At 43.0% G+C, this 22,144-nt stretch overlaps 1 protein-coding gene across 4 annotated transcripts in view; it reads right to left on the bottom strand.

Annotated features, from left to right (window-relative positions):
- Window positions 1–294: 294 nt before the first annotated feature.
- The window catches only part of FLNB (filamin B), a 626,251-nt gene continuing 604,401 nt past the window's right edge, over window positions 295–22,144 (bottom strand). For all 4 annotated transcript variants that reach the window (XM_069643780.1, XM_069643779.1, XM_069643783.1 and 1 more), the window contains 3 exons: window positions 7,496–7,714; window positions 3,329–3,532; window positions 295–1,898 (listed from right to left, as the gene is read on the bottom strand). In XM_069643780.1, the coding sequence (XP_069499881.1) occupies window positions 1,711–1,898; window positions 3,329–3,532; window positions 7,496–7,714 (611 nt within the window). In that variant the 3' untranslated portion in view covers window positions 295–1,710. The remainder of the gene's footprint in view (window positions 1,899–3,328; window positions 3,533–7,495; window positions 7,715–22,144) is intronic.

Here is a 22,144-nt window from a genome sequence, read left to right on the forward strand (position 1 = left end):
GCCCACAATTTTGAATCAGGAGCCATCGTGGTCTGCAAGCTTCTATGGGTGATAGAGTTACCTGCATGACTCTTCCCATATTTTCTCATCGAGGGTCTCATCATAACCGACATGGTGAATGCTCCAATTTGGAGAATTGTGGTCTCTTAGCCATTGTTCATAAATTCAACCAAACAAGAACAGGAGGAAAAAGCATGTTTCGATCACACACCCAAGAAACTTAGTGAACATAAAATGTTCATATAAATGAAACATATTAAACAATTGTGAATAAGACTATCAAGCGCTATGGTCTGCATTGTTTTCCAGTTTATTTTCTTTTTCTACTTTGCAAAGTAGTGAGTATTTCACATGAAGGCACAAAGCTCAATTAAAGGCAAAAAGTAGCTTCCGTTTCCATGACGTAAGACTATTGTCTGCAAAAAAAAGCTACAGGAAGTATTTATTGCTCTTGGTATTTATACAATGATAAAGCCATTTTAAAAGAGTAGAATCACTGTGATGTTGTAAAGACCTTTTTTTAAAAAAAAAGAAATCTATTTATTTGGCATTCACAAAATATCTGTGCGTTTATTTTCATTTTTTAATAAGCGTTCCTACATTTGTCAAGTCATCACAAGAGTGCATGTTTCTAACTCCTTGGACGGAATTGTACAGCCCTTCGGGTGCTTTCTGGTTTGGGAGGACATTTTACAAATGCTAGATAGATGCTTAGATGTGCTCTTAAAAGAATACAACTGAAACATTGCATTCAGAAGATAGAACAATCATTGTGAAAAACAGTGTACACGTGTTGAATTTCAACTTAAAAATCAGCGTTGGAAAAGTCCCAATCTACATACATGTTTGCTATACTAAGACCTGAAATTGACTGGTTTCAATTCTCTGAAAACGTAAACCGAGTTTGCAGAGAATGGCCCCAAACCGAATAGTGTTATGACAGTGGTAACAGTCTCCTCCTTAGTGGGCCTTTTATAGTGTTGAGAATCAAGAATGAATGACCGAATACAGTACATATATATTAAAGGCACATGTTACAGTACCACACTTTTCTTAAGAGGACTTAGACCCAAACAGAACCCACAGTCATAACTGGCATAAAACCTATGCAGAAAAAGAAGAACAATTATCAGTAGTTTTTGTTTTATGCAATCATTAAGTCGACATACACATTCCAGTTTTAATTACACCTACTAAGACTTAAACTTCCAAAATGGAAATTAGTGTCATTAGTTACCGTCATGATTATACAGGTAAAGTGTGCTAAGAGATCCGCGGACGATACCACCGGTACAACACAAGACAAAAGAAATCTGGACAGATTTACATAAAAATATTGATATTTAAAACTCATAAAATGTCATTATTTCTCTAAAAACAAATATAAAATTACAAAAGCATCCAATACTTTTCTTAAGTCAAATCGTGAGCTTGGAAATGTCAGTTAATGTAGGCTGCCGGTATGTCCTCCATTGACTGAATATAAAGGTGCAGTGTTCACGCTTAGACTAGGTGGTGGGCAGGGTCGCCATTCAACAAACGCAAAGGTTTGGGCCAGGACCCTGCCCGTGAGGCCAACTAAGTTTAGAAACTGCCCCAAGTTTCTTCATGACTGTTCCATTCCCTGCTTCTGTGATGAAAATGAAGAAAATAGATCACGTGATACAAATCTGAGTCACAGGCATGGCATTTACATAACACAGTAGTTACTTAAGGGACTGAAACGTGAAATGGGCTTCCAGGGATGTGCTGCTCGCCCCATTTCACAGCCAAAACGTAGTCTCCCTTTTCTTTCACAATGTATGTCACTGTGTACTGCTTATTTCCAAGATGTTTCACCGATACTTCCTCACAAGGGATTGTGGGCCCATGCACACCTACTAACAGCATGTTGGAGCCTAGAATAAAAAGATATAGCCTTGGTTAGCTCCAGCGGGTGGCAATGTATTATGTACCATAAGCAGATGAAATGTACACGAGTATTAATACAAACATCTACTATCACACAAAACCCTTTGCCTTCAGGTGAATGTACCTCTTTATGTTCTGAATGCCCTTTGTACATTGTTTATAAGGATGTAGCTGATTTGACCGAATCCATGTTTTTGAAAGAGTGAAGTGACGGAAAAATAAAATATTGTGGGGTGAGCCCCCCTGTAGCCCTCCTTCCTTCTCCTACCTTTATTAATATCACTTAACCCACCCACACATATATTTTATTTTTAAAAAATTCAGTAAAAAAAGAAAACAAAATAAAAATAAGAAACATCGATTTAGTCACTTCTTCCTCGAAAACGCTGGATTCAGTCACTTCTAAGGTATTGTTTTTATAAGTGATGAGATCCATAGACATTCATTAATTTAATTTGAAAGTCTAATAATGAACCTGACAAATCCTGTCGGGCCACTTTGATGAACTTGTGATTAGCGCAAATTTCACAGTCCTTTAATCTTCCAGGAAGGCCATTGCAGTTTATTTCTTGCAGTACAAATCTATTCTGCTGGGATCTGCACAGACCCATGGACCATGGCATTCAGTGTGTTGGAATGAATGGCCTAAGATATCGACAACTTGCATCTATCTGGCAAACATAATAGATGTCATTTGGAAGAATAGATTTTTTGTGAATGAAGAGGCTTGGGATGGACGGTGCGTAGTTGGGGCAAAGGAAGCGAGAGGTGTGTAATCACATATGAGTGGACAAGTTTAAAGGGTGGGTCTTGGGTACTTCTCAGAATTATCATGAAATGGCTCTGGTTTAAGGTGCAGATCCAACCTTTTCCACAGCATGGGAAAAGGTCTCGAATCCAGGGAGTTATTTCTCCATATTTCTTCCTTTTTGTTGTGCCATGATAAGGCAATGCCGCATTTCGTGGCCTAATGTTTCTGGTGGACAGGTGCAATAGCGTGTAACTATTTACTGAAGAGGGGGAGATGAACCCCCACCCACACCAATTAGTACAGATTCATTTGCCTGAATGTAAAGCACTAAAGAAATTGAAATCCATTCACGTTTTGTGAATTGACATGTAGTAACCACTGGGACAAAACCAAGGTTTCTTGGTCTCATTTTCTTGGAGAACAAAATCAAAGAACAGAAAAGCAAACAAATTACCCACTTGGGCTGGAAACAACCAATCAATGAACGCTGAAAAGTTAGAGGGTGGAAAGTGATTTCTCTCTAATCTCTTCAACAAAGATTACAAATTGTTGGGGTATTTTTAAGAGTATTAAATCATGCAAGGGATGTTGTGTTCCAATATGTCTTTAAAAAGTTTAGATTGTGTGTGAAACATGTCCATGTAGTTGCCGGCCAAACAATCTTACCTGCTTTACTACAGTCCACAGTGAAGGTGCTTTTTTGTCCCACGTAAGCCTTCGCAAGACCTGCCCCTTTAGACGTCACTTTGCTGGCATCAGATGCAAATTTGGGCATTGCACTATAGGAGGTCTCTGTTGTAGAACGGGTCACCGATTCCACCAGGATTGTAGAGGTTTCATTTGGACCACTTGTGCTCACGAGGCGCTGACCTGCAACCAATGACCAGTAATTGCTCAACGCACGTACTATTTAATGGCAGACCCCAATAGCTCCATTATCATACATCATGACTACACCCAAGATAAAATGGATGGTTGCAGCTCCAATAAGAGTAGTTCTTCGGAAAAGGTACTTTTCTAACAAGAAATTCAATCCTGCATTTTGTATGAATGGGATTTACAGAGTAACTGGAACTACTGATGATGGAAACTTATCAGATAATTATATTTTGGAGTTGGAGCACAATGCTGCAGCCAAGAAGGTCTAATTTAACACAAGCATACATGGAGCACCAGTGAGTTACCAGAAGGAATGGCAAATATAGCTTCTTTTGTGCTTTTCAGTACCTTTGAAAGTGCAGTTTCAAAGGTACTGTTCAAAGGCTGAACAGTACCTTTGAAACTGAATAACCCTGATGTCATTCTATAGCAACAGATGGGCTAGTGTTCTACAGCGCCCCCCACTGGAAGGCCTTAGTAGTGGAAATCCTTTTACAAAACCCTGCGATCTGCTTCTTGCAGGATCCTGCTGCACGCAATATTAAAGCTGGGTATTATTTAAGCAACCGTTGCTTTCTTGACTACTAGAAAGGAGCAATGAAAGAGCGATTTTTTAATGCAATCAATTCCCAACCTAAAAAGAATATATTTGTAAAGATGGTTCTTTTTTTAAGCCTTACAGAAAGCAAGTAACCCTTACCCCAAGAAACAATGTAACACTCACCCCATGGGCTGACTCTCAGATGCCATGGATCAGTGTAAGCCTCAGCCCATAAAGCAATATCAATCTTGCTCCATACGCTGACTCTCACATGCCAAGGACCAACATGAGCCATAGCCCAAGAAGCACTGCAAATCACACCCCATGTGCTGACTCGCAGATGCTAAGTGCTAACGGAACCCTTAGCCCAACAAGCAATAGAAATCTCGTCCCATGTGCCGACTCGCAGATGCCAAGGATTGATTTCACCCTTTGACTAAGACTCAATGCCTTGAAACACTTGTGTATAGGTGCATTATAAATGCCATATCAATGCAACCCGGTTTCCGTATTCTCTCAGATGCCAAATATCAACATAACCTTTAGCCCAAAAAGCAATGCAAATCTCTCCCTGTGTGCTGAATCAAATGCCAAAGATCAATGTAACCCATATCCCAAGAAGAAATGAAAATCATGCCCCAGTGCTGATTTTCAAATGCCAAGGATCAATGTAATCAATCCAACCCTTAGCCTCAGGAGCAATGCAAAACTTGCCCCATGTGCTGACGCAAATGCCAAGGATCAACGTAACCCTTCTCCAAGTACCAATATCAATCTCGACCACATGTGCCAACTCTCCGATGCTAATGGGAATATCACCTCATGTGTGGAATCACAGATGCCAACTTCACCGTTAGCCCAAGAAGCAATGTACATCTCTCCCCATGTGCTAACCTTCTGATAATAAGGATCTGCGTAGGCCATCGCACAAATATCAATGTCCCTCCCACCTCCTGTGCAGGCTCTCAGGCATCAAGGATATCCTTATCCCAAAAAGCAATACAACAGTCACACTATTGGCTGACTCTCGGATGCCGAGGATCAATGGAACCCACTACCCAAGGAGCAATTTTACACTTGAACCAAGAATAACGAAATCCCTGCTTGTTCTATTGCACGTCAGCACCAAGAGGCAATTACGTTTGCATTGTGCAGCTTATAAAAACAAATTAACATAATTAGGGTACATTTTAAGCCGGGTGACCTATGATCAAAACAAAGTTCTTTCTTTCTTTGCGTGTGGCGAACCCTATGGGATTAGGTGTATGATTTGTCACACTGATGATTCCAATTCCATAGCACTGTAGTAGGCAAGTTACAAAACCCTGGTCCAAGAAGTAATATAGAGAATGCTTGCACATACGGTTTCCTCTTCACAGATTTGTATTAAAACCTCCAAGTAGCTACTCCAGAAGGGAACACAACATTTTGGTACAGGGTATATCTTCAGGAATGTCTGTCCTCAATGTGTATATTCTTACAAGCTTTATCCACTGTGCCCTCGACTGAGGGGTCACTGAAGCATTCAAATCCCTATTCGCTAGTATTGTCCAGACTGACATTTTGAAGGGACAAGAACCCCCCTGAGCACCACGTTGAAGATCACTTGTGGCGAGCACAGAGTATCTGAGTAAGGCTCCATAAGCCATGACTTTTTTTAACAGGGCAAAGATATATACATATTGCCTTACTATGATCCGCCTATAGAAGAACTGACTTGTGCAGGGATCTGGTGATTTGAGAACCTCTAGGTAATGTGCACAGAGGTTTAGATGAAGCATGAATTTAAGAATCTAACGACTTCAAGGCATTGCTCAAATTTCTCCCGTAGCCTACCTATCCCTCAGAGCACCTCACCCTTCCTTGTGTTTCCAGCTGTTCAATGTCTGGGGAGAAGGTGGTAAATCACCTTACATAAAACTCCCCAGAGTCCAATCCATCTACTTATTGTAGTCAAAATAAAGATTAATGAAGGCAGGTCTGCCATATTCTTCCTGCAACCCTTTCCTTCTTGAGCTGTGCAGGTTCTGTTCTCCACTCGTTTTGTTCCGAACTCTCTGACCGCAGCTACTCTGTATCATGGTTTGGCCAACACTCTTCTGTGCTCCCTCTTCATAAAAGATTGCCCACCCAAGGCACTGACATTGGTCCTCTTCTGTGCTCTCTTCATACAATTCCCCTTTCAGCATTTATCTATTCTTTTAATCTCTATCATTTGTATGCCCAGTATTCTTAATTCTTCGGTTCCTACTCAACCTTTTCTGATTCTCTTCATTCTACTCTTTCATATGGCCATCCAGTCTTGGAGGTCCACTCTTTGTCTTCATTTGATCCTTCCAAAACGGAAGTTCTATTTTTTCAATCACCTCATTCCGTCTATTTTTTCCTCTTTCTTTTACCTCCTTGTTAGCTTCCGCTTTCCTCTTCTGCTCATAATCAGAGTAACTCTTGATTCTTCTGTTCCTTTCTCAGAGTTCTAACACTGCTCATTCTTGTGACTTTCATCTATACAATATTCGTATAGCATACATTTTGTTGTTTTATTAAGCTAGTAAGCTCCTCGTCTCTACATTAATCTTTACACATCACAATTTTTCATTCCTCCCAGTTGGATCCCGCTTCTACTGTGCTTGCTCCGTTTCACTGACTCTGTTTTGACACTCACTTAGTTTTACTTTCTCGGCACAGTCTTTAAAGGCATTCATCATATTTCCGATCTTTGACCTTCTGGCCACTAAGCATTGGAACCAGTTACCTCTTCCTATTAGATCCTCTTCTTTTCCTAATGTTCCCATTTGTCTTAAAGAGCACTTCATTCCCTCTCTTTCTTCTTAGTTTATTTGGATTATTGTAAACTACCATTTTATTTATTGTGTGTGCCAATTCCTTTTGTTTCAAAACCTTTGCTAAGGTGCTTTGTACGCTCAGCAAAATACAAACTAAATATACAAATGCAATTGCTCATTTGTACAAAGGTGATATGCAAGTAGTGGACCCATTTTGCCGTTAATGAGGGTAAGCAAGTCTCAAAAGCTGCATTGATTTCTACATTTGTCTAATAAAGCTTTTCATTTATCCAACACAAGTACAAAAAATAATGCCAAGACAGGCATAACTATTAATCACTAATCAAAAGAAACACACCTTCTTGACAAGTCAAAACGAGAAGTTTGGGACTTACCAATCCACTGAACAATAAAACCCAGTCATGTTTTCAGGATTTTTAAGAGATGAGAAAGAAATACAAATTTGCATAGTTTTTGGTTGGTCTAAACCCAACTGGATGTTGCTATTCTGTCGGTAGATAAGCCCAGTGCAAAAAATAAAACAAGAACTAAAGGAACACAGTGTGATGAAAAACCTGGTACATGAAAGCATTACACGTGTAAGCTCTGAGGGGATAATTGCTTTACCTGTTACTTTAGCTTTGAAGGGACTGCCCGAAATATGGTTGGGCCCGCCATATTTAACTCCGATCGAATAATTCCCTGGAGCCATTGGGGTGTACATGACTTTGTATCCTTCCGGGCTTTCTTGGCAGTCCATAGTCACCTTGGAAGGCCCTTCGATAGTAACAGCTAGCGTTCCTGGACCGGCTTTCATTGTATTGATGATGAACTCGGACTGTTTACCTGAAAATTAAGCAAGATGTCAATCATATATTCTTTATCAAAAAGAAGACCTTACCTGGTCATTAATAAAACTAAAATCAACAAAAGGTGTTTTCAACTAGAAAGAGAAAAATAGCCCTAGAAATTAAACCTTTTGGCATTTGTAGCATAGTTTTGCTTTTTTATAATTCTCACATTAGTGGTGACTGAAAACACCTCATGCTGCCCCCGTGCCAGACGTCCCTACAGCTTGCCACAGGGATCTACACTCTCCCTAATGAGATAATTTAGAGTGCTCAAAGATTAGCTTTCACAGCAATTCCTGGTGATTTTTAAAGTTTGCATGATTTGTACGATTCCAAAATGACAGCGGGAGAAACAAAACAAAAGTTACTATCACCCCCTTACTTACCCTCCCCTCCTCCCCGGATTTCCTTTTTATGGAATTGGGGGACACTCACGCACCACCAGAAGTCCCAGAATGTCGTTTGCTTTTCTCTCTATAATTTATACGGACACATATTTGTAAGGCCATGAGGAATAGGTCAGTAAGAGGGCATTTAGGAGTTGACATTATAAATGTCTGGATGATGGACAGGAAATCTAATATGAGCAGCTCAACCTCATGGTTGATTCCAAAAGTGCCCAGATGCAAGGAATCCAGGGATTTTTGCATAGTAACCTATGGATGGGACATCAGATTGGCAAGTTGTACCTGTATTCTTTAGCCTCAGTTTCCTTACCAGTTTTCCTTACTTGTTTTGAAACTGTGTGATCCTGGCAGTATCAGGGGTGGATGGGCAAAACATTGACTTCCTGTATATAGGTGTTTAACGTTTTGTGTCTAATCCAGAGTCCTGTTTGGAAATGCCAATGACCTTCATTACGAGTCCGGCGGTAGCCGTGCCTTTAAAACCGGGAGGCTGCTGCCGGACTTGTGGGGCATTACCGGCACCGGACTTGCTGGAATTACCGAGGCATTTTAGCCCCGGTGATCCAGTAATTACGGCACTGGCATTCCGTTACTCCCATTACCATAGAGTCCGTTAGGACTCCATGGGACTGGGGGCCGTGGAAACACCGGCACCATGCTGTAATGGTGCTGGCGTTTCCTTGTCCGTCTGTGGCTGGTGGCGTTATGCCTGCCAGGTCAGACCTGGCAGGTGTAACACCACACAGCCACAGAATGTGTAGATGGTCCGGTAAACGGTGCCGGCACGGTTTTACCGGCACCATTAAATCCAGACCGGCTAACTTGTAATGAGGGCCAAAGTGTTTATTAAAAAAATTACAGTGTGGTACCAACCAACCAGGGTCATGTGATTTGCCAACAACAGACCGTCCAACACTCCATGTGCTAATGCTTTAATAACAGAATTGACACCTTCGGACCTTGACATTCATCTCACCCTACAAGGTTTCCTAGCAACTCTAAAAACTGGGTTGTTCACTCAGGCCTTCACTTATCAGCACTATTCTCTGCCTTTAACAGTGGGTTTCTCTCGTAGTCCTTCGTGGATTCTTTAATGATCCATGTGCTTCCATTCCAAGGAGATTTATCGTTACATCAGCTATTAGAACATCATGTAGCATAAGACACATCAAAAAGCTCTATTGTGATGGTTTTCCCTCTAAAAATGAATGGATGCAGGTTTGCAGTGATATGAAAGTATGCCTTGGATATGTAGATTCATGAGGTTTCTTAGAGTAACCATGCTAAAATTCTTGCTTTGTTCTCAGACTCTGATAAAAGTATTTTCCTTGATAAGGCAGAATTGTCTGAAGCTTTCAACAGACAGGAATGCATTGTTAAGTGTATGTTCCAATACTACACTGTTATTGAGGAAAGTATATTGAGGGCCTCAATCTATTTGGTCCATCCTCCCAATCTGTGAGGATCCCTAAGATCAGGGTCCTCTAAATTTATAATTTGAATATCCTATTTCAGAAGGCTGCTAGTGTCAAAGTGTGGTTAAACTAGACAGTGGTCCGGAGCTTGGAATTTCTATTAATTGAAGCCTCAATTCACTGGACAATATCTGCCATTGACTATGTGATTGCTCATTACACAGAGCTTCCACTTGGCGTAGTGCGGGACATTTAGGTACTACAGAAAGCAAATGCTCGGATTAGGAAGTGGGTTAATCACAGACACAAAGAACATCTCCTACGTGACTTCAACCTCCTCGGCAACAAGGCCACCAAACCGATGAAGGAAGTTCACAAAAGACCCAATGCACGAGAAAGGTAACATCCTCGACCTAATCATCACTGTACTGCCTTACCTCCACTACAGTGCTCCTCCTGGCCGTGCCTTTTAACATCCTGCACACCAACCCAGTCAAGAAGAAACCAACAGTAACACATCAGACAAACCTTCAGGTATTTCAAGAACTTCCTGGTGCAAGCCCTCACGGAAGACCTTGCCAAACTCCACCTCACATGAACCGAACACCTCCAACCGAACTGCAACTCTCTACTGGAAGCACACAATGCCACCCTCTCATCCTCCATTGACTGATACGTGCCTCTGAGACAATGGCCCTGAAAACAACCTATCAGCACCCTGGTACACGCAAGAAATCAACATCAGCAAAAGAGTCATCAAGAAACAAGAGAAAACCTGACACCGCTCTAGGAGCGCATCAGAACTGGGGCTACTCAAGGAACTCAGAGCAACACACTGACAACTAATCAACACAGTCAAGGCCTCCTACTATCAGAACACCATAGCAGAAGTGGACAACAAAAGCAGAGCCCTCATCAAAGCGATCAAGCACTACATCAACCCACTACCCGACCCTGCCATACCACACTCCATCGAAAAATCCACTGCCATCAACACCTTCATCGACAAAATCAGCAAGATTCGCCAGCACAGAGACCAGCTCTGTATTCACAGATCCACCTAGAGTCCATCCTCACGAAATCTCCACACCCTGGACAACATTCAAGACACTCTCTACAGAGGACCTGGAAGAAACCCTGGCCGCCCTCAAAGCCACATCGTATACAGACAACAAGCATCCATAGTCAAGACCCTCCCAGCAGAAGCTCTCCTTCCCCAACTGGTGATCATCAACAGCTCCCTAACTCAAGGCACCTTTCTATCCACGCTAAAGACCCCCTCTACTAAAGAAACCCACTCTGATCCCAACAACCTAGGTAACTATCGCCCCATCACCCATCTTCCTTTCATAAGTAAGACGATCGAGAAAGCGGTAGCCGCGTAACTGCAGCAAAACATCGACACCAAAAATCTCCTCCAAACCTACCAATTCGGGCTCAGACCCAGATGCAGCACGGAGAAGGCAACCATACAGGTGTTCGACAATGCCCTCAATAACCTTGACGACAGCCACCCCTGCTTCCTAGTTCAACTCGACCTATCGGCTGCTTTTGAAACAGTAGACCACTAGGCGCTCACGGACACCCTACATTGGCACATGGGACTCAGCAACCTTTTTCTACACTGGTTAAAGCCCTACCTCACCAACCACCAGCAGTTTGTTCAGATGAACTCTTCTAGATTGCCAATGCTAGCTGTCATCTTTGGAGTCAGGCAGGGTTCCATCCTCTACCCAGTGATCTTCAATCTATACATGGAGCCGCTGGGAGCCCTACTAGCCACACACAACATCCACATCCACCAATATGCAGATGACACAGCTATACCTCAAGATCGACTCCATCAAAGACATACAAAGGATCAACACCTTCCTCTTACTGATCATGTCTTTGATGTCAGCTCAACCCCTCCAAGACCGAATTCCTACTCCTCACCAACAACACCGAACACCCAGACATACAGACCTGAGAACATCATAATCAGTACTGTATAGATTTAGAGGTAGTTCAAGGTGTAGCCAATGAAGCACTAATACTTATATATATTTTATAAGTAGATATGGTCCCTTAACCAATCCCTCCCTTCGATAGGTTTTGTATTTTGTCACGTAGAATGACATCATAGATGACGCATATTGGAGTATAAGACCTTCATGTAATCAAACGTGGTTGTGAATGTGCAAGCATCAGTCCGATGTCTAAATGACCCTGCTTTATTAAACTAATAATAAAGTAGTACCTTGCCATATTCTTTGAGTCTGTCCGGTTATTTGGTCTAAGATCTATTATTGTAATTCCATCTAGCACAAAAGACGCTTCAAGGTGCTATAGCACATTACATTATCATTAGGGCATCCAAAGGGGGAGGGTTTAGTGTTTTCAATTTATAGAGAAAATACTGCCACAAGAGTGCTAGAACTAAAGAACCACCTGATGCGTGGGAGAAAGCATGTTCCCAGCAATGCTGCAACAGACATGACTGCTCACCAGGAGACCTCCATTTCATTTCACCATGGAGACTTGAACCCTGGAACTACGTAAAAGTAGTTCCACACCCATAGGTGATGAATACAGATCCAAGATGGTGCCCTGTAAGGGGTGGGTTAGTGGGAGCAGCAGAGAGCCTGCAAACTATAACAATTCAGCCAATCCATTCCAGGAACACTATGACCCACAACTGAGTGTGGTTAGGCATGGTCGGGCTACTGGGAGCATGGCCAAGCCATTTTATAACCCAGGAGCTGGGACATAGTGGTGTGTGTGTGATTTGGGAATTAGCGATTGGTGAAGACAGTTGGTCGTGAAGAGAGAAGGAGGAGAAGGTGAAGCATGGAGGCACAGACTGGCGAGAAGTAGCAAGAAGGTGGGAAAGGAGGCGTGAAGTGGAGAATAAGTAGGTGGTGGTAAACAGGAACACAAGAAGGTGAGAGGTGGTAGAAGTAAGGGCTGTGGTTGGACAAGAGGCGGTGGAGCATATTTAAGGGCTGGAACACTCATAAGAGGTTTGGGGGAGATGAAAAACATTGATGAGGGAGGTACCCAGGGGGCCTGAAGACAAGAGGTTGGACAGGTTGAAGAGGGGTGGAGGCATGAGCATGTGTGGAAGCACAGAGGAGGCACACAAGGAGGTCAACTAGAGAGGTAGTGAAGAGGAGAAAATAAGAGATCTAGAAGAGAACCTGTTAGGCACAAGTCCATGTGAATTACTGAAGAGGTAGACAAGAATGGGATGTTGAGGACTGCAGGTGGGACTCAGTCAGGGAAAGAAAATACCAATTTGATGATACCTGTAGAAAAGTCTAGCTGGCCAGCCATGTGGACATGTTGGGCCCCATCCAGTTGCCATCCAGCCCAGACATCTATTACACCTGGCTGAGGTGAATGTGGAGCCGTCAGGACCAGGAGTGGAAATTGAGAAGCAGAAGAGCATAGACAACCAAAGGAAGAGTCAATAATTAAGTACAGGGAAACTAGATTGAGTGAATGAACAAATGCACTGGGGAAGGAACTGTAGACTTAAGACATTTTGTCACAAGTTAACCCACTTAGGCAACAATCCATCCTTAATACACTTTTAGGTTTGATCACACAGCTCTGCGTCACTCTTCTATTCATCAAACGTCATAACACCCTGATGATCAAAATGCTCAGTGGGTTGAGAAACCCCTACTGAGGTTTGCATGTAATCTGGAGTGGACAGGCTCCAATTCTGGGACAGTTCATTAGCCTGTACTCCATGTGAAATGATAATCATTCAGGGGGGTTATATTATTTATGTGGCAAGAGACAGACCACTCCATGTTATGCATCATACAAATGGTCACTATTTATTATTATTATTATTATTATTATTATTACTACCAGGGTGTTGATTGAGAACGGACCTTGCTTGGCAATCATAGGGTCAACAACAAGGTTAGGTAGCAGAGAAACAAGGGAGTGGGGATCTAACAGGGGTGGGTGGTCAATTGTCGGGAATGTGTATACAAGTAACTAGCACAGGAAGCAGTGGGGATCAGATCACCCAGTCTTCAGTAGGGTGGGGAGTTGGTGGTGTATGGACATATGTGCTAGGGAGGAGCCATTCCTTGAAAAGGAGGGTCTTGAGCTGCTTCCTGAACTGTAGAAGCAAGGGGGTGAGTTGAATGTTGATGGGGAGGGGGTTCCAGAGTTTTGGGCGTAGACAGAGAAACCAAATCAATCAATAACCGGTCTCTTGCATTGTGGGAAATCAAGTTGCCCAATAAGAATATTAATACTACCACCACATGTGTGCACGGTGCTCCACCTCAGATTATCTCTGCTGCAAGGAGTTGCAATAATAGGTGTTATAACATGGACGAAGGGCAGAGCCAACAACACAGTTGAGTGATAAAGTCAGGAAGGTATCCTACTGGCTAACCCTGTCAAATACCGAGAGACCTACTCAACATTTTACTTTTTGATGTGGGTTTTTACAAAAATGATTCACAAAATGGAACATAGGTGTTCATAACTGTATGACGCCTGCTGCTAAAATCATTAATACAAAGGAGTTAATTCACTACATCCTGCCAAGGCATCAGCCATGCCCCCAATGGAAGGAAGAAACACAGGTGCTTCCCGATACAGGATGTTCTGGACACACTGTCCCCACCCCCGCCTTTCACAGCTCCATGCATGGTCCACTGAGGAGGGTAAAAAACAGGATAATTCTCCCAGAAAACGTAAATATCATTCAAAAGTCCTACGAGCTAGCTACGCCAGTAGAAACACTACAAAATTACAAGAACTTGTTCAAAGAATATGTTTTCTTCTGCTTTCACTGGTTCCCAAACAGCCGAACACTTTACAACAATGTTTTAGAAAGGGAACTAACTGTGGGATGAAGTGACTCATTTGATGCAGACTTCTGTCAGTCTTATTTCTGTACAGTCCCGGGTCTCTCTGCCTCCTCAAAAGCTGGCGTGTTCTGGCATTGAATCACAGACAAAATGGCTGAAAAGACGTGCTATGCAGTAATTGGATTTCCAATCAGAAATCTGAAACAGATGAGCAAATCGGGAGACTCTAACCTTGCCCTGATGCTTTAAAGCATTTATAAACCCCAACAATGCCTCCTAAAGTATATACAACAGTGAGTGAACTATTTGCCCAATCTATAGTATTTTAATAAATGTCAGTCCAAAATCCAGCTCTGCTGACCTTTGGATTACTCAGACATCACATGCAAGAAGACTTGCAGCACCCCGAGACACTTCCAGAGTTCTGGGGCATAATATAGACTGTAAACAGTTGATGAATGAAGATGAAGCACTTAAATGAAGGGGGGGGGGGGGGGTTTAACAATAATTAGGAAAGAAACAATGGAAACACTAACATGTTGGATTTTTGTATAGTGAAAATGTTTTCATTGTGGAGACCGATGAATCACGGGTATTTGTCCCATCTCCCACGGCAGGAGGCCCCTGTGAGACTAGGGACGCGAGCCCCCGCTGCAATACCCTCCATAAGGGTCAAGGCAAATGGGACCTCACTGAGAGAGACTCCTCCCTCTTTGGGTACAAGGACTCCCGTTCCTGAGAGGAATTCACCAAGCCATTTCCCATGGTGGCATACATGGGACTATCAGAGGTGAAGAACAGGATAAAACCCAGAGAAATGGCTGCGGACAAAAGTGAAACAAGCTGTTACATCAAGAAATGGATCGGTCTCTTTAAAATGAGACCTCCATTTAACTGAGACGAGGAGGCTACAAAGAGCCGTACGCAGGCAGGGAAGCCCCTTGTCGGCATCACACCTGACAGAGGCAGAGCATAACATGAGCCCCCACCTTGAACTTAATTATTGCCCCAAGCATTATCCCTGCTGGCACCAATGAAATAAAACATGACAGGTATAAATTAGCTCCTTTTAAAGCGGTCTGTCTTTGGCCAGCACATGTAGATTTAAAGTGACAACCAATTTAGTCGTTGAACACAGATGTGTCCTTATTGAATATGTGCAAAACATCAACCCCATCTTGGGGTTTCATCCTGTGGCAGAATCCTAGGTGAAGAAATGCAACTAGGTGGGAATTGGCTGCAGATTATCCCAGGGCAGGTTTATTGACATCTGCATGGCAGCAAAAAGGAAGGCGGCCAGCAGGGAAGCTAAACACTTAAATGACCACTTAGGAGGAGGTTTCAACCGGACCATGACGGGCCTGGGTCATTTACTCACAGAATTCTTCTCACTGATTGTAAATAAATAGTCTATAAAGAACAGCAATGTATTTACATTATGCAGACTAGATGGAAACAAGACCACCTGGGGCAATCCTAAGTAACCTAAAATGCAGGTTTGTGGTTGAAGTATGTATTTTCTGAGGCAGGTGGCCTTGCCTAAGCCACCTTTTCCTTCTTTAGATCTACCCCAGCATGTTGGCCACAGCCACATTTAAGGGCCCACTGTCAATTTTGCGACCCGCTTAAAGTGCTGATGAGAGGGACAGTAGCGCTATAGAAATGGGCAAATGGGGAAAAGCATACTGGCGAGGGGAGTAAATTCAGGTGCAGTGCATCATGAGCTTTGCAGAGCACTAAAGCAGAGAACAGTAGTGGTATAACAGGCAATTACCAAAGTGCTGCACCTGACTGCGTACCGTGAGAGTTGTGAACTACAAAGAGCCCACTGGTAGATGCACCAGGTTGCAATATGCGACCAGTTCATGGATTACAGAGCATGCGTTAACAGCCAAATTGTGGATACTTACATTACACGGGTGCTGCCCACCTCAGAACAGTAACAACATGTGAGCATGACCAACGCGCCAAGCTCGTAGAGCTATTCTCATAATATTTGAGCTTCCTGTCTCCTGTAACAGCAGACTGGAAGAAAAGATAAGCCAGAGACCATAACATCAGAAATGCCTTGGCTCTAATAATTAAATGGTTGGTCTGCAGTAATGCTCGTCTGTCACTGAAAGTCAAAATCAAATAAGTATTGGACAATAGGTCTGGCTTTGCGATGGTCTCAGCAAAGCCCCCACAGGACAAAAGTGAATCTGAGCATATACCGTTGGACCGCCATGTCATGTTGGCTGCGCCAACGGTCGTTTAACTTTGCTTCACACCACTCTCGGTCAGGGCACTAGGAACTGCTAGATATGGATGAATAAGGTGGTGTCGTATGGCTGCCCCCTCCACTTAAGGATTTGGCACTGTTGTACAGGAAGCCGGGTGAGTAGAGTTAATTTTCACCAATCGAGTTACACAGAGTGAGGATTGTGATAATATTACGGTCAGGAACCTAAGGAGACTAATACTATTACTCTTAACATGCAGGTTTTGGATGACAAAATGCCAAACTACTAACAAAGGGACTTAAGGTCAGTGCCTTATCTCTTACAACAAGCACCGATAGTTAGATTACATTCAGTCTGCCTTTCACTTGTAGGTGATAACTCAAGTCTCGAGTAAACGGTTTTAAGAATAAGGAAATGTATGCTCCAAGGTCCTGAAGATGGATTTTTGAAGAATCCGAAAGGCGTTGGCAATCATCACCTATAATGGAGTTTACTAGGATGATCACAATTGTTCATATATTTGATGTTCTGATGTTCCCAAGTGACATTGTGTGAACTTTGTAATACAATCCTATTACTTTAATGTCCAAGCACGTCTTGGTGCACATTATGTTCTCACCTTTGAGTTTGAAGATCATTTTCCTTCATGATGCTCGTTATTAACACTATTCTAAAAAATAAAAACTTAATTAAGTATATGGTATTATTTTGAGAGTGACAATCTCTCACTTACCACATGTGTATGAATATTATGTGAATTCTCTAATTGGCAGAGTTGAATTTATTGATGAAAATTGAAGCATTACGATGGTAACGGTAGAGATGCGGTTACTCTGAAACTGTTCGAACATATCACATTACTACTGTATTAGAGAAGCCCAGTTGTATGGCCCAGCTCTTCTACATATATGAAGTGACTTGGGATAGTATGTCCTTTGGGAGTGCATATAAGGGTTACCGGTTGGCAACAACAGGTCTTGTTCCTGTATTCTCTTTAAGTCTCGGGTGGCCTTGAGACTCTTTCCCCTTTTTGCACCTGAAATAATTTAGAAGCCAACAAACCTACAGAATACTTATAGACATTTAAGTTACGCTCATTGTTTGAATATTATTTCTATAGTTGTGCCCCCGACCCAAACTTTTGTTTCCTAGGATATATCTACATGTCATGCACAGTAAACGCTTGTGGATTAGGTGCGCATGTCATAGGTGCATGTTATTAGTGTTTATATACTGTGACCTGCTGGAATAAGGAGTCTGACAAAGGGGTAGCATGTCTACAACAATCGTTATTTAAATAATGAGAAATGCCTACCTTCCCCCATCTCTAAAGGACTTTCCCCAACTAAAGAAGAACTTGGGTACTTGTCGTCGGGGTGGTTGTCAAACTCAAATTGTCCGTCCAAACTAACCCACTGTAGCCCGACAACCAACAAAAGACAGCAACATAAATGGCTCCAGGAGAATTACTCTCTTCTGCTGGTGCAATGAGATCAGTCCTAGGGGCATATTTCTAGTAGTCTCTGATAATAGTTAAAGTTCTCCACTTGCAGAGAATACCAGAATTACTCCCTTCTCCTAATCCAACAGTTCATCAACTGCTATGACCTCCTGGCAGACTTGGTCAGCCTCCAAGCTGCTGTTTGCTAACCTTTTGCCTTAGTTTCTGATTTAACAATTTAGGTGCAAGAACCCGGAGAAGGACTCCCATCTCTCCTAGTTCAGTTTGTTCAGCCGTTGATTGACTTTGGTTAGTTTCCTGCAACTGTTTTTTTTATCAACCTTTGCACTTCATTCCAGGCTTTTCTTGGGGCTTCCTTAAAAGTAAAACAGTTATTTCTGGTCTCCCTTTCCCTTCCACTTGTCGGTGAAAACAAAGGGAAATGTTCCTGTAGTGTCCTTGATTTCTTCTAACACTCTGACAAAGGAGATTGTTCTTGTGACACTCTCTAGCCTGAATGTCTCTTTTGATGATAAGGTGTTGAGGGAGAGTACTCCTGATATGTTATTCTCTTTGAGTCTCTTTGACAGAACAACTGAGACGAGGAAGATCAGTAGTGATGTAATCTTCACACTTGATACTTCTATCTCAACTCTTGAGAGACGAGGGAGATTACCCCTGAGGTTTTTTTCCTTCCAATACTCTGATGTCTTCTTCCCATTCGGTTCTGCTGGCACAAGTACTGAGATGAGGGCGATTACTACAGATGCATTCTTTACATTCAATAATTTTGAGGCAATTACTGAGACGAGGGAGACTTCTCCGGAGGCTTTCTCCCCATTCAATATTCTTAATACAGTTACTAAGACGAGAGAGATTACTCCCGATGTCCTCTTTAGCTACAGCACCCTTCCCCAGTCCCCTACAGTGACTCCGGTTACCTATTTTTTGCTGGAGCCACTTCGTCTGGGTCTTCCTGGGGTGTTGGGTCAATGTGTTTCCATGGAATGTACTCTGCTTCTCTTTCCGCTCCCCACTGCCGTGCTTTGGCTTTGCGGGGTCCCCGGGCAAACGATGCCGGCATAGTTAATGGACCACTCGGTCCACCTGCTCATTGTCACGTGACAGTCGGTCGGTTTCCAGCTTCCAGTCAGGCCTGCTCTGGGTACACCTGCAGAAGATTCCGGCAATCTGCTGTCGGTGCCCTACCTACTGGAGGTTCGCTTACCTGACATAGCTTCTTGCTTCCAGGTTGTAACTTCTGGGTTTGCCAGGCTTTAGGCCTGCTTCACTTGCTATGCTGCTTCCCCTCATTGGGTCCTTTCACCATTTTCATTTCATTCAGCTGGTTCCTCCCCAGCAGAGTGTTACAGTCCTTTGTGTCCATAGTGCATTCTTCATGCCTCCTTGAGGCTTTCACTTCCCAGTACCTTTTATACTTGGCAAAGGAGTAGTTTGTATAACTATGAATCATCTTCACAATAGTCCTGGAAGATGACTTGAGAGCAGACTGTATGTCCATTTTAGTCTTCCTGATTGTTTATTGTTTTTTATATGGCGCACCAAACCCGAAGGTACCTGGGCGCAAGGAGTACAAGGAGACTTTAGACTTGATGATACATAGAATTACAGAGATAGTATTACCAAAACAGGTGGCCATACTTACAGTTCCCAAGTTATGGCTCACAAGTTACAGGTGAGTAGTTAAAGATATATACAGTTACATTACATTGTATGCAGTTACATTCAGGGATCAACATAGGGTGTAATTTCAATTGCAAACTTATAAGATGGCATTGTTGACACTAAGATATGGGGTGAGCGTCATTGGTTCTAATCCATTTCTGTATGTTTCTTCTGAAACTAGGGTACGTTTGGTCAGCCCGGAGTGTGTAAGGGAGTGAGTTCCATGATTGGGCTGCCATGACTGGGAAGATTCTGCCACCAGATTTGGCTAGGTTGAAGCGCGGTACGCTAAGGTAGCATGAGTTAGAGGACATAGTTAGGCGATTGGCAGTTTTCTTAGCTATCTGCCCGGAGGGGATACCGTGGTGCGGCATGGTTGAGGCATTTGTGGGTCAAGGAGGCCGTTTTTAGCATAATTCTTTCTTTATTTGACAGCCAGTGGTTTTGTCTTCTAATCACAGATATGTGATCTTTATTTGGGATATTTAGTGCCGTTCTTAGGGTGTTATTTTGTAACATTTGGATTTGGTTTAAGATGTATTTGTTAGCCTCCATGTAGAGAGCATTACAATAGTTCAATCTTGAGAGTATGAATGCATTAGTAAGGGTAATGCAGCTAGTTGGGGATAGGTATGGTCTGCAGGCCCTGATTAATTTACAAGTGTATGCTGATGTAGACGCTAAGGAGTTAACTTGTTTGCTCATGGTTAGGGTGGAGTCAAGGTAGATCTTGGAAGTATGGAACAAGTTACTTACCTGTAACTCCTGTTTTTCAGCATGAGTCTTACATGGATTCACATGCTCATGAATATTCCCCGTTGTCAGGCTGGGAATCCTCGGTAAATTTAAAGCAGTTTTTTCTTTAAACTAAAAAACAGCTTTTCTCCTCCAAAGCCTATTCGTGTCACTTTGGGTCAAAATGACACTCTTCCTCCTAAGCTCCACCCCTGGAGACCATCTTCAAATATGGTAGCAGTAAAGTGGCAGTATGAAACAAGAAGAGCCAAGGCGTGGAGGGGAAGGTTTGCATATGAATCCATACACGACCCACCCTGGAGAACAAGAGTTACAGGTAAGTAGCGAGTTCCTATCTCCAGCATGGGGTCTTGCATGGATTTACCTGGTCATGAGTACGATTACACAGCCGTACATATACACAACCTCAGAAGGTGTCAAGGCTCACAGAAGCAATACACTTACCCCTGGAACAGACTCACCTCAAGCAAACAGGTTGCGCAGCACTGAATGGCAGACCCAGGACTCCAACCTGGAATCCCTGTTGATGCAGTAGAATATTGCGACGATGTGGGTAGACCTCCACATAGCAGCCCTGAAGATGCAGATGTCGAGCAGGGATACACCAGACAGGAACACCATAGTAGAAGCCACGGCCCTCGTCAAGTGTAATCTTGGTCTTCCTGGAAGGGGCCTTTTGGCCAGACGATAGCAGTGGGAAATGCACACTGACAGCCATCTCGCAATGGAAGACTTTGAAAGGGTGTTGCACTTGCCAACAGGTCTGAAGGCAACAAGCAATTGTGGTGACTCTCAGAACTCTTTAGTGTGAGCCACACACACACACACACACACACAACTACTCTGCGACATCCAGGAAATGTAAGGATCGCTCCGCCAGAGATTAAGGCGAGCAAAAGAACAGTGCCAGAATCAAGGGTTCATAAATGTGTAATGCAGAAGGAAGGGTTTGTACGAAAGACCACCTTAGATTGATGAAAAGTCAAGTTAGGAGGCTTGCAGGAGGTGCCCTGAAGTTTGCCACCCATCTGGCGGAAGTAATGCCAACTAGGAATGCCATCTTCCAGGAGAGAAACTTTAAGGAGTCTCTGTGTAGAGGCTTGAAAGGGGAGCCCATTAGCTTCAGGAGGACCCCGGTGGTGGTGTCCATGTCCTAAACCAGGTAGAACCACCACCTGTTGAAAGCCAATCATGGGAGTGAGGAGGAGAGAGAATCAGCGGGCATGTAGGTCCTGATCATTTGCCAGGTTCAAGGTGGTGGAAAGAGTGACTGGAGAAGTTATTTTCCCTGATCACGGCCCTCTGCTGATTTTGTTAACATTTGAAGACCTGCAAAATTGCTTACTCCAACCGCCTCCAGAACTCCCTGGTAAAAAGACTGATCTTCATTCACATTATAAGGCAATTCTGCAGTAAAGTCACTTTGCCCCGTCTGTCCCAGGCCCAATCACTGCTCTGACGTCTCTGTAACCTGTGGTTAACAGCACGAGACATTATTTACTTATGTAGGTCACCTTCTGTTTAAAAAAATTATTTGATTGGAGACCCAATTCCTTTGACAGTCAAAAGAATTCTCATCTGTAGTTTCTAAATTAAAGGCATATTGCTAGTTTGGACTGCATGGCCAAATGTCTACAAAAGCAACCATGAAACCGCTGCCAAAATAAAAGTGAAC

The sequence above is a fragment of the Ambystoma mexicanum genome, chromosome 2p, assembly GCF_040938575.1.
Source record: "Ambystoma mexicanum isolate Mex_15411 chromosome 2p, UKY_AmexF1_1, whole genome shotgun sequence".
NCBI classification, from domain to species: Eukaryota; Metazoa; Chordata; class Amphibia; order Caudata; family Ambystomatidae; genus Ambystoma; species Ambystoma mexicanum.